This window comes from Eptesicus fuscus, chromosome 6 (assembly GCF_027574615.1).
Source record: "Eptesicus fuscus isolate TK198812 chromosome 6, DD_ASM_mEF_20220401, whole genome shotgun sequence".
NCBI classification, from domain to species: Eukaryota; Metazoa; Chordata; class Mammalia; order Chiroptera; family Vespertilionidae; genus Eptesicus; species Eptesicus fuscus.
In genome coordinates this window covers 68,990,831-69,007,048 of record NC_072478.1, presented here as the reverse complement: position 1 = coordinate 69,007,048, position 16,218 = coordinate 68,990,831, and the positions used below count along the sequence as shown (strand labels likewise).

The window sequence follows — 16,218 nt, the reverse complement described above, 5'->3', positions numbered from 1 at the left end:
AAAATTCATGCACAGGTGCGGTCCCTAGGCCTGGCCGGCAATCAAAGCAGGAGCAATCTGGTGTAGAAGGGCAGGTCCCAGCTGACCTCTGGGCCCTGTGCAGCACCTGGGTCCCCGGGCCCCAGCGCTCCCCCCACACCCCTCTGAGTCATTGGGCCCCCCTGCCCAGCTCCCTCAGTGCCTGGGAGCCGGGCGGTGGCCCCACCCCCCACCGCTGGTTGCCGTCCGCCAGGCGATCAGGCCCCCGCTCACACCTGCCTTGGCCTGGCACTGCCCGCTCACCTGCTCCACCATCCTGCTGCGGTCCCGCTCTCATCAGGGCCCATCAGGGCCGGCAGCGCCTCCACTGCGGCCCACTGGCAGCGCTGCGTTGCTGACACCTGCCATGTTCCACGCCGCCCCCTGGTGGTCATCGCATGTGCGAGTGGTCGAACTCCCGTCGAGGGGACAATTTGCATATTAGGCTTTTATTATATAGGATGATTGTGAATTTGATATTTACATACATAGAATTTTCAAAGAAACCAGGTACTTTATTTGGTAAAACTAGATTCCTTAAAAAAACTTTTGCCATCAGAATGTATGTACATTTTACTCTGAATCACACACACCCACACATTTGTTCTGCCTTGTCCTATTGGGATAGATAATACTATTTGATATGTAGTTTTACATTTACTTTAGGACCAGATATTAATTTTTATGAAATGCAATTACATATCCAGTTACTAAATATACATACATAAAACCTTAAATCCATTTCTGTGGACTTTACCACAAAAACATGTATTTAAATATTTTAAGTAGCAAATTCATTTCAGAAGAGGTACATGATAATGGTTTTTTTGTTTTGTTTTTTAAATATATTTTTATTGATTTCAGAGTAGAAGGGAGAGGGAGAGAAAGATAGAAACATCTTTGATGAGTAAGAATCGTTTATTGGCTGCCTCCTGCACTCCCCCTACTGGGAATTGAGCCTACAACTCAGGCCTGTGCCCTGAACAGGAATTGAACCGTGACCTCCTGCTTCATAGGTTGACACTCAGCCACTGAGCCACACCGGCCAGGTACATGATAATGTTTTGGGGGGAGAAAAAAAAAAAGATAATGTTTTGATATCACCAGAGACATTTTTCATAACAGAATACATTTTCTGTCTCAGAACATTGAAATCCTTGGCAACTTGAAAGTATAAGACTTATTTTACTTGTCTTAAAATATTTTGTGGAATGATTTTCAGATATGTTTAACCTATTTACTTTTAAAGCATCAGTATCTTCACAATCCCTTCTGTTTGCATACTTACCTTTCTTTGTGTGGAAGATACTGGATCATGAAGATTTGGGGAGGAGACCATGTTATGCTGAATCACAACCAGTTTTCAATGTTGGAGTAATGAATTATTTTGAAATTTCCAGTTGCTTTTTCTGTGGTTCCTGCCCTCCTACCTTGTGGTAGTGGACATGGCCATTTTACTGACATTTTCTACTCTTTTTGTCACCTCCATTTTTCTGTTCCTACTTTGTCATGTAATTGCACAATTACATATGATAAACTTTGAATTTTTCTTCTCTATTCAAAATCTGTACCTTATTTTATAAGGACTTAGCTCATAGTTATTTGCACTTGAATCTCACTTTTTCATGACCTAACATAACATTCCAGATGCTACCAAGACTGCTTTCTGGCCTATTCTGGCCTATATTTACTACTATTTTTGAATATGAAATTTTTCATAACTTTAGATAGTTTCACTTTTGTCTTTTTTCAATGTGAGAAAATGATTCAAAGTGTTCTTTGAAAGGTTTATCTTGGATACTGTTCATGTAAAATAACCATGTGTTCAGCTTTTTTGCTTGTTTAATTTATTTATTTACTAGAGGCTCAGTGCACGAATTTGTGCACCAGTGGGGTCTCTTGGCCTGGCCTGCGGGATTGGGCTGAAACTGGCTCTCTGACATCCCCTGAGGGGTTCCAGATTGCAAGAGGGTGCAGGCCAGGCCAAGGGACCCCACCCGTGCACGATCAGGGCCGGGGAGAGACGCGGGAGGTTGGCCTTCCGGGGAGGGACTGCGGGAGGGCTCCAGGGCGTGTCTGGCCCATCTCGCTCAGTCCTGATCGGCCCCCTGGTAGTCAGTGCACGTCATAGCGAGCGATTGAGCGGCCTTAGCATATCATTAGCATATTACACTTTGATTGGTTGAACAGCATATCGGTCGACCAGACACTTAGCATATTAGGCTTTTCTTATATAGGATTTGAGAGAGTGAGACAGAGAGTGAGGAATACTGGTTTTGTTGTTCCACTTTTTTATGCATTCATTGATTATTGTATGTGCCCTGACCGAGGATCAAACCCACAACCTTGGTGTATTGGGACAATGCTCTAACCCAGCAGTCGCCAACCTTTCGGACCTCACGGACCACCAGTGGTTAGCGGACCCTGGTTGGTGACTGCTGCTCTAACCAACTGAGCTACTCAGCCATATGTGTTGAGCTTTTTAATTTTTTTAGTTCTTTTAGGTCACACACACAAAAGGTAAGTGATGTTAAGAAATTTTCTTAATTTGAGTTCATACTTGCTTATTGATTAACATATTCTACTTACAATTTTTGTTTAATCTGGATTTTTATTCAGTGTAGAGTTTAGTGTAGTTCCACAGTATTATTTTTAAATTTGGTTGGAGGATATATTTAATGAACATGGGTGTTCATTTTTTTCAGTTTTCCTATATGCTTAAATTTTTCAAAAGTAAAAGCTGGGAACATGAAAAACTAATTTGCTTTTCTTAGCATTTTCATTCTTCCTTTCATCTTGGTCTCATTTTTTGAGAAGAGTTAAAGTAGCTTTGTCATATAACTTACGAGATGAAGTAAAAACATTTGGGAATTCACATTGTATTATTTCTAGTTTTATCTTTCTATGAGGAAAAAGTTGCCTTTTGGCTCCAACATACGCATTTGTTTCCTAAGGGTTTTCAGTGTTATAATTTAAGTGTGAGCTTCAAACAAGTCTTATACATTTTTAAAGTGATCAGAAAAAGGTAGTTAGACACAGGGATTTTATAGCTAGTTGGGAAACACAAGTGTTTTAATACATTGAAAGGAGAAGCTCCCTAACACTTTTCGTAGTGATAATTATCTTTAATTCCCAAGTTAAAAAATTGAAAGACTTTAAACATTTCTTTCTCTGAAATGAAAGTACCCTTTAGCTTCCTCTGTGCATCTTTTCTACACAGTGATTAAATGATATACATCTACTGAGAGTTAAGACTTCACCTTGGCCAATTGTCTGGGCTCTTAACATCCTTTGGCATCTATATGTGTTTTTGTGCAGACTAGTACTTGACATATGCTTTAGTTTTACTTTGTCATCTGGGTCAATTATGTAAAAATATTTTCCAGTTGAAATTTCCTCTCCGCTTCTCTCTTGCTTTTGTCTGGAGTGCTACAATAGATTACCCTGGTATAGTTGGGCTGCTTTAGTTTATGACAACTGTTACTGATTCTGGAAGAAGGGTGGTTAGGTCTCTGACAGGGATTTTCAGCAAGTTTTTTATTAACTGTATTGGTGAGTAAAATAATGTAATGAACTTAGTGTATCCTTGACTTTTTGAGGAGATTTTCTTCTGATACCTGTCTCAGAGAGGAATTTTACAAAATGCATCCTATGTTCAGGAAAATCTGTATTTTAGTCAAAGCAGTGCACAATTTAAAGTAATTGACTTTCTTTATTTAACCAGATCCCCTATCATTCTGTTATCAAAGATACAAGATAAACTGAACTTGATAAGTTCCAAGTTCATCTTGAAGCTTTTGTTTGTAGGCTAGTCTATAAATCAGAGAGCTTCCATTTTGCAGACATTGCATGGAAAACTGCATAGATACTTCTTTTATATCGTGAAAACTTGAAGATTGGTTTCTAGGGTTACATATATGGACATGATGCTTAAAAAGGTGAAATGACTTTTCCAAGGTCAAAGTGGTAGTGATAGAATTAAAATTTGACCTCAGGACTTTCTGACTCTAGAGCCTGAGCTCTGAATCATTGTATCATAGGATCTTGAGTGTGTGTGTGTGTGTGTGTGTGTGTGTGTGTGTGTGTGTGTGTGTTTTAATAAAACTAATTTCCAGTGCTTTTTTCATTAATTACACGAAGTAACTGGAGAAGGTGTTTCAGCAGTTTTCATAGGGCAGCTTCAGAAAAGTGGAAAGATGGATGTTTCTGAGACTTTAAAAGTAATTTTGTTTCTCTGCAACAAAGAAAACTGAGAAAAATAGCATGGCTTTGGAGTGGAGTTGGTTGAGTTAATAAGAAAAGTTTATCATTGGCAAAGAAACAGGAACCTGACCAGTAAAATAGAAGTGCATGGAAAAATACTAGTAGTTGAATAAAGTGGAGCTTGAAATTCACATACTTGTATGTGATCTGTGCCTTTGAGATTGAGTATGTTGCAATGAAAAGCACTAAGCTAGGGTTCAGGGGGCTTTGGTTTGATTCCTAACCCTAGTACTAAATTTTTGCTCTGTAACCTTAAACAAGTTCTCTAAGTCTCAGTTTTTTATCTGTATAGGCTTTTTGAGAGGACTAGATTAAAAAGATAGGTGAAAAAGTTTTGGAGGGCATAACTACCCCACTCCTTAAATATGGGCTGCATATGGTTATGACTTCCTTTCAACCAAAGAGTTCAGTATAGAAGCCGGGGTGGGGAATTGCTGCTTTCCAGTGGAGAAGTCTGGCAAATACTACCTCAACCAGGTGATCAAGGTCCACATCTTCAGTGATTAGTCATGTTGATAGTGTGTGCTTTGTGTATTGTGAGGAGAATGGAACTTCACTTCTTTGGTCTTCTTCCCAAGCACTCATAATTTGTGTCTAGCTATGAGAAAAAGTTAGGCAAACCCAAATTGAAGGACAATCTGTAAAATACCTGACCAGTACTCCTTCAGCTGTCCAGGTCATCAAAAACAAGGTGAGTCTGAGAAACTCACAGCCAAGAGGATCCCAAGGAACCATGACAACTAAATATAATGTTAGGATTTTCTGGATGAGATCCTAGAACAGAAAAAAGACATTAGATAAACACTAAGGAAATCTGAGTAAATGTGGAGTTTAGTTAATAATGCATTAGTGTTGTGGTTTTTTAAATATATGTTTTTATTGATTTCAGAGAGGAAGGGAGAGGGAGAGAGAGATAGAAATATGAGTGATGAGAGAGAATCATTGATCGGCTGCCTCCTGCATGCCTCCTACTGGGGATCGAGCCCACAACCAGGGCATGTTCCCTTGACCAGAATGGAACTCGGGATCCTTCAGTCTACAGGCTGACGCTTTATGTTGTGCCAAATTGGCTGGGGCAATATTGGTTTATTAATTGTAAAAGATGTACCATACTAATATATGATATTAATCATGGGAAAACTTAGTGTGTGGTGGGAGGTAGGGTTGGGCGTATGGGAATTCTTTATGCTGTCTGCTCAATTCTTCTGTAAGTCTTAAACTCCCCCCTTCCCAAGAAAAAGTCTATTAATTAAATAAAAGTTTTAAAGTCACTATCACAGATCTGGGCATATTATAGACATTCAGTGAATGTAATTGAAATTAAAAGCCGGCTCAGAGTGGTGTCCTGCACCCCTCAGAAAAGTATGGGGAAGATTGTTGATTCCTTGGGTGAGGACAATGGAGGAGACCTTCCAGTTCTTTATCCCTCTGTTCCTGGTGGTAGTGGAAAGTTACTAAGAAAAGCCCTGTGAGGAAGTTGGCTGGGGAACCTGGGTTTGGGCTGCCCTGAGCTTGCCTGTTTCACTGCTGTTCTCTGTTGAAGCCTATAAAGATGTGTGTTGGTTCTGGCCCCAGACCCAGACCCCATATTCTAAAGAATACTTTCTTTTAGAGTTTTGGTTATTTTTTCTTTCACCTTGGGTACAGTTTCTAATTTAGAGTCTCACCAGGAACTATGTTCAGATGTGTGCCTTTTGTGGACCTTAACTCTTTCTTCTCCTTCTATAGGTTTGTTGTCATGTGGACTTGTCTAGAGTCTGAGACCTTTTGAGTTTATATTTAATTTCCTTTAGAGTTTATATGTTTTAACTTTAAAAATCCCCTCAATTTCTCCCAATAATGTCTTATGTGTCCCATACACTTAAATTGGCAATTATCAACATCGGTACTAAATAAAGACATATACTTAGTTTTATCACTGTTTGAATGGCTGTTAGGGAATAGTAACCTATTATTCTTAGGACAAATAGAAGAGTTAATATGCCATTGTCAGTATTACAAAGTTCTATAGAAGTTAGATTGTATTTACTTAAGTTTGGCATTTTTTTGTACACTGTTTAAGCTGACATATTAAAGTTGAGACACCAATATGTTAAGGCTGTATCAGTTGATAAAATTGCTATATGAAATATATGTCTTGATATGAAAATACTCTATTACATTTGGCTAAAATAAAAAAAATGACAATAATATGAACTATAATAACAAAACTTTTAGCAATTGGAATCTAAGAGAACCTAGAAAAATTTAGAAAGAAAAGAATGCTTTCAGACTCTTAAGAAGTTTATTTAATAATAGAGAAGAAAACTTTATTATTGGGTTGGTTTAATTTTTTTATTTATAGATTCCAGCTGAGAGGGACTAGTTATCCTTTTCAATCTTTTAAAATAGAATTTAACTGGAGTTGAAATAAATATTACAGACTTACATTTATAATTAAAAATATCTGTAAATGTTTTACATTGCAACAATAATTTTAGACTATACATTAAGCACCTGTGTCAGGCACTGTCAATGGTAAGCAAAGATGCATTAGATGGTTCCTTGCTATCTGTCAGCCCATAATTTAGTGAGAGAGACACTTAACTAAACAAACGATATAATGAAATGGGTAATATTTAGAATCTTGATGATTAATTGTATGTGAAAATTGAGAAACAAAGGGAGAACTAGAGGTGAATTTTTTTTGTTTTGTTTGTTTGTTTCCAATGACGGACAGGTGGAAGTAGCGTAACTCTGGAAAGAGTATGTGAGGAGAAGAAGCTGGTTGGAGGTGGGGAAGCAAATAATAAATTGGGATTTAGACATGTGGAGTTTGGAAATGCCTTTTTACTGTTTTTAAAAATAAGTTTTTGTTTTGTTTTTTAATATATTTTTATTGATTTCAGAGAGGAAGGTGGGGGGAGAGAGAAACATCCATGAAGAGAGAGAGTCATTGATTGGTCGCCTTGTGAATGGCCCACATTGGGGATCGAGCCTGCAACATGGACATGTGCCCTTGATAGGGATTGAACCTGGAACACCTCATTCTGTAGGCTGACATTCTATCCACTGAGCCAAACCAGCTCGGGCTAAAAAATAAGTTTTTAACTGATTTTTAGAGAAAAAGGAAGGGAGACGGATAAAGAGATAGAAACATCAATGATAGAGAAACACCATCGATTGGCTGCCTCCTGCACACTCCCTACCGGGGATTGAGCCTGCTGGTCATGTGCCCTGATTGGGAATCGAACCAGTGACCTCTTGGTTCATGGGTGGATGCTCAACCACTGAGCCACATCGGCCGGGCTGAAATGCCTTTAAAACTACATGGCAGATAGGTCCCGAAGGCCATTGTAAATATGGATTTGTAGCTCAAGAGGATGGTCATTTCTAGAGATAAGAGTGTGGCAGTTGAGACCCAGTGTTTAAGATTATGCATTATAGATAGTAAAGAAGATTGAGAGACAAGAGAGTCAGGAATAACATACTAAGTTTTTGTGGACATGTGTACATGTATACTTTACTGCTAGCTTAAATGGAGTGAGTCAGCATGGTGTCCTCAGTGTAAGTTCTTAAAATTTGTTTTCTTGAGTGAATGAATTATGGAGGTTTGTATTATACTTATTGAGAGGAATAGCTTGAATTATCTTCCCTTCCCTGTCAGCCTTTGTCACTTTTTAGTAGAAACTTGCCCAAGGTATGTAATGCCTGTTTTCAAACTCTTTGAAGTGCTTTTCCAAAATGGCCTTCTATATGTGCTGATGCTGGTTTCTTTAAAATTAATTTTCAGGATCCTGTACTTATATTACATATATGTAATTCTATCTCATGTGAGTTTGAGTTTTTATGAGCATATTCCATAACATTTAACCATAGTTAACACGTAGGTTAACTTGCCTTCCCTAGACATTTCAGAACTTATAAAAACTTGATTTGAATTGTAATAGCCAAAAGCAACAGGCAGGTGTCAGACACATTTAAAAAGCCCTTGGGAAGACTGGAAGAAACCCAGTAGATTAAAGGGACAAAATTGCAAGAGTATGAGGTATAAATATTGCCCTTGAATTTGTGACTGATAATGGTGTAAAATAATGAAGCAGTAAAACGTAAGTCAGGTTTAGTTCACACTAGATTCAACAGCTTGACAAATATTTTACATGCATTTATGCTATTTCTGTTGTTTTGTAAACTTGAATACTCGATCTCAGCCATGGACACATGCAAAGTAATGCTACCATCAACTAAGCCAGTATATGATACTTAAATTCCTTCTGGTAGTTTTCTTTTTTTCTTTCCTTTTTTGGATTCTAAAACCTAAAATATTTACTACTTGGTCTTTTACAGAAGAAATTTGCCAGTTCCTGCTTTAAATGGTATCTCAGTCCATTTAGGTTGCTATAAAAAATATTATAGATTGGGTATTTATTCCTCACAGTTCTAGAGACTAGAAGTCCAAAATCAAGGAGCCAGCAGATTTGTGTCTAGTGAGATCCCACATCCTGGTTCATAGATGACTTATCTTCTTGCTGTGTCCTCACATGGTTGAAGGCCCTTGTGGTAATTTTCTTGATCACCCTTATCAGTGAAGCACATGGTATCTAGGCAGGTGGAATGTGGTAAGACTGACACACCATAGTTATCTGGTAAGTTAAAATTGGAAAAGAAATAACCTTATCCAGTCTCATTGACCTGATCTATTCTAGGGATTTATGTATCACTTTTTTAAAGAGTTAAATAACTTATGAGCAAATATGGGCCTCACAGACCGTACCACATGTACCCATGCTAGCAGCTAACCCTAGCTCTGTGCCTGATATAGGGTGAAAATGGGGGAAACGGGTAGACAGAGAACAAGATGTTTATGGTCACAGTCTTGCCTTTGTATCGATGTGTAGTTTTTGGAACATGGAGTGGCTTAATTTTTTAAAAAAAATAAATTTTATTGATTTTTTACAGAGAGGAAGGGAGAAGGATAGAGAGTTAGAAACATCAATGAGAGAGAAACATCAATCAGCTGCCTCCTGCACACCCCCTACTGGGGATGTGCCTGCAACCAAGGTTGCCCTTGGCTGGAATCGAACCTGGGACCCTTGAGTCCGCAGGCCGACGCTCTATCCACTGAGCCAAACTGGTTAGGGCGTGGCTTAATTTTTTGAGGCACAAATAACATCTAGTGAAAATAAGCATGCTAAAGGAACTAATTTAATTATAAGCATATTTTTATTTATTCCCCTCCCCCTTCTTTGTATGTATTTGCTCTTTCCTTGTGATTATATTTATAAAGAACTAAATAGATATTTTCTTCTCATGCAGGGGCCTGAATTGATGAATAAATATGTTGGAGAATCTGAAAGAGCGGTTAGAGAGGTAAGAAGATGATGCCGCAAAGTGGAACTCTGCACAGGAGAACCATACTTCTGTCCTATGTATGATTTCCATTTTGCTTGGGTTGCAGATTTTGAAATTTTTAAATCTAAATTCTAGTGGTATATTTTTTCTTTAGGCAAATATTATTTTATTATTTTAAAATGCATTTTTGATCACCTACCATACTTTGTTTTTAAGCCTTATGGTAGTATCATCCTTTAGTTTTACCAAATAAAGATTTTTTTTTTAACAACTGCCAGTATTTCATTTTAGAAATGACATGTTTATACTTAGAACACATGATCTCAGAATGAGATTTAAATCCTTTAATCTAGATAGTCCTTTAAATCAAGTAAGCTTAGTATGAAAAGTCCACTGTACTCTCCTATTTAGCCTGTGCCTAAGTGATGGGCCACTCCTTCATATTGCAGAAGCTACACATACTAAATTAATGTAAAATCAAGGTGCTGGAGTTGGGTAACAACAGCAGTTTGACCACAAGTCTTGACTTTCCCAAGTGAGGGTGAGCCTACCTCACATAGGCACTCTCTATCCTCACAGAAGCTAAGCAAGGACAAGAACACACAAATAGCAGTGGAGTGGATGGTCTCCATTTGTGAAGTTACATGAGTATTACAGATTTGGACACTTTCTTTTTATCTGAGAAAAAAATTTAAGTTACTTTTTTCCTTTTAAAACGTAGGTGAAGATAATTGTATAAAACATTAATTGATAATGACAGCACTATCATTGATTAAAATGAAATAAAGTGATCTTTATAAATATTAACGCTTTGGTAACTGTTTTGTATTTTTATGGTCATGATACTTGTGACAAGAAAATGGGGGCCTAGATTTCAGGTAACACACATTTGGATTTCTTTCTGTCTGTGCGGGCTTTTTCTAGCCCATTTCCACATGTCACCCTCATGGCTATCGGGCCAGTCACTGGTGTTAATAGTTTGATTGACTTGTGGTCTAACCAACCAATGATCTTTTAAGTTTTGGCCAATTTTCTTGTCCCAGCTTTACATCAACTATTCCTTTCCCATAAAGTCTTCAGTGACATGAACAAGGTGCTTGGTTTAAGTTTATGGGTATTTTATATGTTAAGCTATGGTTGATTTTGCACATGTATGGTTTTTCTTTTAAATATGTGTTTATTATAGTTAACCTGTTACTTACTGAGTTCTTACTATGTTTTAGACATTGTGCTAAATGCTTTGCATTGTTATTTTTTATTTAGTTTTGAAGAGAATCTTCTGAAACTGGCGTTTATTATTATCTGCATTTTATAGATGTAGAAATAGAAGTTCAGAGAAGTAAAGTTAACTATTCTGAAGGTCACACAACTACTGAAATGGTGAAATTGGGATTTCACCTGAGATTGATTGCTTAACCACATTGCCTCCTACAGGCAGACCTCTGGATACATATTGTTGCCTTATCTTTGTGCAGTGTGTATCCATCTGTTATAGATTGTAGACAAAATGATTGGGCTGATTGTCTTGTACATAATACATTCAGTTCTAAGCAGTTTTCATACTGAAACCAGTGATGGGTTTTTTGGAGTTTACTGATCTTTCCCTAACATGGCACTCTTCTTTCCACCAGATCTTCCGCAAAGCGAGAGCGGTGGCTCCTTCCATTATTTTCTTTGATGAACTGGATGCCTTAGCAGTTGAAAGGGGCAGGTAAGGCAGTATTTCATAGGACTACTGTTAAACATTAGCAGTTACAGTGTAGAGTAAATAGCATTTCTTATACCAATTTTACTTACTAGTACATTTGGCATAAAGAAGACATTTTTCAATTCATGCAGTTATTTTCTCTTATACCCATTAAATTACGTCATGAATATAATTTCTCTTATACCCATTAACTTATTTCATTTGTATAATTTCATATACAATTAAGAAAAAAAACAATACATTGATAACCATTTGGGACATTTGAGTTAATTTTTATAGTTTGTTATCTACAGGGATCCCTAGCACTATCAGAATTTGAGTTGTTATAAATATATGATTAAAACTATAAATAAAAGCCCAGTTAAGCATCCTACCTAATAATAGAGTAATATGCAAATTGACCATACCTCCGCTATGCCCGCGATTGGGCCGGGAGGCACAGGGGGGCGGGACTTGGGGTGGCCTGGGTAGCCGATTGGGCCTGTGAGAGGAGCAGGGGGCGGGGACTTGCGATCAGCCGCCACGCTGCTGAGCAGGGACCAAATGGGGCCGGCAGGACGCTGAGCTCGCATCGCCAGCAGCGGCGCGAGCTCAGCGTCTGCGCCATGGCTGTGCTGCGGCCCAGTGGGCCGTGCGGCGGAGTAAACGGGCCTCCGGGGCCGTGCGCATGCACCCCCGCCCAGCCGGCCGTGCGGTGGGACTTACAGGGCCCTCCCCCACCCCACACCCCCCCCACCTCCCGGCACCGCGCACACGCGCCCCTGCCCCGGCCGGCCATGCGGCGGGAGTTAAAGGGCCCCCTGGCGCCACACGCACACATGCCCCCGCCCCGGCCGGCCGTGCGGCAGGAGTGAACAGGCCTTTGGGGCCCAGAGCTCAGCATCCGCGTGGCAGGGGAGGAACCAGAAAAATGGATCTTTCCAGTTCCTGATGCTGACAGCCCTATGGGTGCCGGGGTCCTCCACCTGCAGCCCCCAGTCACAGCCCATCAGCCCCAGTGGCAGACTGGAAGCCCCCAGCCAGCAGTCCAGACGGGACCAGTGTGGCGCTGTGGTGGTGGGTGTCAGCGGGCATGCTACAGACATCAAATCACTGCCACCGAGGCCACCCCCACACACACTCGCAAGTAGTATGGTCCAAGGGGGTGACTCCTAAGGCAAGGCTCCCATGGCAACTGATGCTCACCATGCCAGATGAGGAAGCCAGACCTGAAAGCCCAAGCCCACAAGTACCCGAACTGCAGGGCATCGTGGGCCAGGGCCCTGAGGAGGCCCCAGGACAAGCATCTTCCCAGAGGCTGTGCAGAAGGAGGGGAGGAACCTCTGGCTAGAGGCTGGGGTGAGGGATGCTGGCGTCTTTGCAGACCAAGACAGGGCTGAGGGACACGCCCCCCGCACCTCCGTGCACGAATTTCGTGCACCGGGCCTCTAGTAATATAATGATACAGTAGAACTCAATTCTAATACAAGATGTTACTACACAGATGTTAGTATTTCTGGATTAAATCATGTTTCTGAAAATATAATTAGGTACAATAGAATTAAAATTAGTATTAATAGTTTTGTTCCTGAATCTCAGGTATTGAATAGAATTATTTATATTTTAATCATATAGGCACACACACATATATGTATACATAACGGAACTATTTACAAGTATGACTTTTTTTTCTCCCTACAAATGTTTAGAGGTCCTTTAAGGAATATGTGCAAATACTTCATGTTGGAGAATGTTAATCTGTATGCTCTGTGCATAACTTCCTGATGTATATATTGATTATAAAAGTTCCCTGATGGTAATTATAGTGATGGCAGAGGGTACCATGTAAGCCCCAGGAGTAAATTCAATAAGAAGCATTGCTGTTCTCTTCCTTCCTGGGTAGTCTACCCTGCCTCACCGGATGAGAATGTAAACTGTCATTAGGAAACTTGTTAGGAGGGAGCCTGCCCTGCTCTCCTGTTTGATCTCCTGTAAATATCCACCAGTCTTTTTTATTTTATGAGTTAAAGTACTTGGGCCCTTTTTATTACTTCTGAAGTGAGATGACACAAAAGGTTGCAAATAGCTCAAGTTCACCTTAACTGCAAGAGAAGAAAAGGAAGCCAGGAAAGTTAGCTGATGCAGTGTGACCTGCCACATTTATGTGATGTTGGGGACATCTGTTTTTGGAGTCTAAAAGGAACAGGATGGGATACATTGTTAAATGTGAACCAGATGGGAGGTAGAATATGTAGCAGATTCTCATAAAATGCTTTTGAAATAAAATGGTGTGAGAAACCAGACTAGGCACTTGGTAGAAATATCCTGTTTTTGCAGGCAATTTGGTCAGTAGGACTTTGCTAATGTATTAGAGATGCTAATGATTTGCAGCCTCCAGGTATCATTTCCTTTAATAGTGTTCATTGTATTCTATACTGGCTCCTTCAAATCAAGTACAAATGAATTCTGTGCAGTTTTCCTTTATATAGAAAACTAGAGGCCTGGTACACGACATCTGTGCATGAGTAGGGTCCCTAGGCCTGGCCAGTGATCAGGGCTGATTGGGGCCTTCCAGCTGCCAGCCGGGGCCTCCCTTCCCCTGCTGCCAGCCGCCAGCCAGGGCCTTCCTTCATTCTGTGCTGGCCCCTGGTGGTCAGCGCACATAATAGCGAGTGATCGAACTCCCAGTCTCCCGGTCGAACTCCCGAGGGGACACTTTGCATATTAGCCTTTTATATATATAGATTTGGGGTCAAAAGTTATTTGACATTTCAGAAAACAAAGATGAGATTGATAAGCAAATGTAATGCTAATGTGCCAAGGTAGAGAGTTTTGGTTGTACTTCAGTTGTGGTGAGTCTTATATAGTTTGTTTTTTTATAGCCGTAAGAATCTCGAGTGATATTCTGTTTTCAGGGTTGTTGTTTTGTTTTTTCTTCCTAATTTGTTGATGGGCCACATTGCCTAGAAAGGGATTGTTTTATCTAATTTGATTGCTATTACCTGAAAACAAAAAATGAAATCTCCACATGTATGTTGTATGTTTTTGTTCTTCAGCTGTTTAAACAATTTCTAGAAGCTGAAAAAGTAGTTATTGATGGATACCAAAAGTATCCATCAATAGCTGTTTCAAGCTATTAAACCAAGTAACATTTTCAAGCTATTAAACCAATTTTATGCATTGTTAAAGAAATGGAAACATGGAAAAACAGAAAAATAAAAAATTCCATAAACTAGGAGGCATTTCTACATAATATTGGGCTATAGAATAGTCATTGCTTTCATTTGTTCAAACAATAATATTTAGATCAAACCCATATGGCTAGTCCAAAAATGGCAGTGTGTAAGAAAGCTGTTTCTTCTTATGAAGGTTTTAATTTCCAAACTTAAGATGTCTTACAAATAGAGCAGAGAATTATGATGTATACATACTAGTCCTTACTATCCCATGCATGTTAAATCAATTATTTGTACTATTTGCTTAGCTTTAAAATAGGTGTGCTTTCAGACAGATTTTTTTTAATACTTATAAAAGTGTCTAATTACAACCACTATTTTCTCCTTTCAGTCTCATTTAAATTTCTTTGGGACTTGAAAAATAAATAAGCCTTATTTTTATTTCTCTTTATCTGTATACTCATTTAAATTATGCTTGTTTAATTTTGAATAAGATTTTTGGGGGGTCTTTATTTCATGTTGGGAGTTGGAGGAAATATAAGATCCCTTTTGCAAAGTGACTTCAGTGATCTCCCTAACATTTGGGAAAATTGAAAATGGTGTTAAAGTAGCATAGCTCTTTTGAAAATAGGGAGGAATTAAGGCACTAAAGTTGGGAAGGGATTTGAATTATACTGGGCTAATAATATTAGCTAACACTCATTTAGTGCTTATTATTAAACTATAGACTTTTAAATGCTTTCTAGGTTAAAAAAAAAAAAAAGCTCACAAAAAGGCCCCTGTATTAATGCAAAGTAGGTTATTATATAATTGACAATTGGCTTTGGTACTCTGTTACACCTCCAGCTAACTTAAGTTTATACATTTTTCAAGGTTATAGTGGGGAGAGCAAACTGGGCAATAATTCATCAGTCAAACTTGTCTTAGGCAGCAGTGGAGAGGTGTCGGGGGAGCCCCATGTACTGTATTCTCTTGGCCAGGCCTCCTTTGACTAAGGACATGGCCACTGGCTCATCTGGAGACTCCTAGAGCAACCTCCTCTGTCACTGATCCTGAATCACGCTCATCAACTGACACTGCTTGCCTGGTAGTGCCCACCTGCAAGCAGAACTAGAAGAGATTTGGAACTGGAAACATATCTCTGGAACTTAGAGTCACCACCTGGAGAGGCCCATCTTGTTTATGTAATTAACTTCCAGATAACTGTGACTCCCTTTGTTTGTAGTGACTCCCTTTGTCACAGAACATGTTGTGTGGCCTTTTGTTGTATTATCTTCAAACTAGAGTCCCAATGCACGAACATTCGTGCAAGAATGGGCTTTCCTTCCTCTGGCGGCCGGCAACGCCTTTGCTCCAGCTGGAGCTGCCTTTTCGCTCTGGCCCGGAGCCGCCTTTCAGCCTTCCCACGCTGCCCAGAGACCCAGAGCAGCTGGGGCAGTGCAGAACGCCTGCGTCGTCGCCCTGCCCCCGGCCACTTGGTGCCTGTGCATGCAAATTAACCTGCCATCTTTGTTGGGTTAATTTGCATACTCACTCCTGATTGGCTGGTGGGCATTGTGAAGGTACGGTCAATTTGCATCTTACTCTTTTATTATTGTAGATTGTAGATCATCATAACAACCCCAGGAGGTGTAGGTCCTAGTCCCTCCTCCATTTTACAGGTGAGACAGCTTAGACATTTAAATGTGTAAATACCTTACTCGGGTCATGTATCACTAGTAGCAGAACTGGGATTTGAATTCA

General features: G+C 39.7%; 1 protein-coding gene across 1 annotated transcript in view; it reads left to right on the top strand.

Annotated features, from left to right (window-relative positions):
* Positions 1 to 16,218, top strand: part of SPRY1 (sprouty RTK signaling antagonist 1) — a 292,900-nt gene that overhangs the window by 63,538 nt on the left and 213,144 nt on the right. Inside the window, exons 12-13 of the mRNA XM_008143312.3 lie at positions 9,577 to 9,630; positions 11,244 to 11,323. Coding sequence (XP_008141534.1) covers positions 9,577 to 9,630; positions 11,244 to 11,323 — 134 coding nt within the window. The remainder of the gene's footprint in view (positions 1 to 9,576; positions 9,631 to 11,243; positions 11,324 to 16,218) is intronic.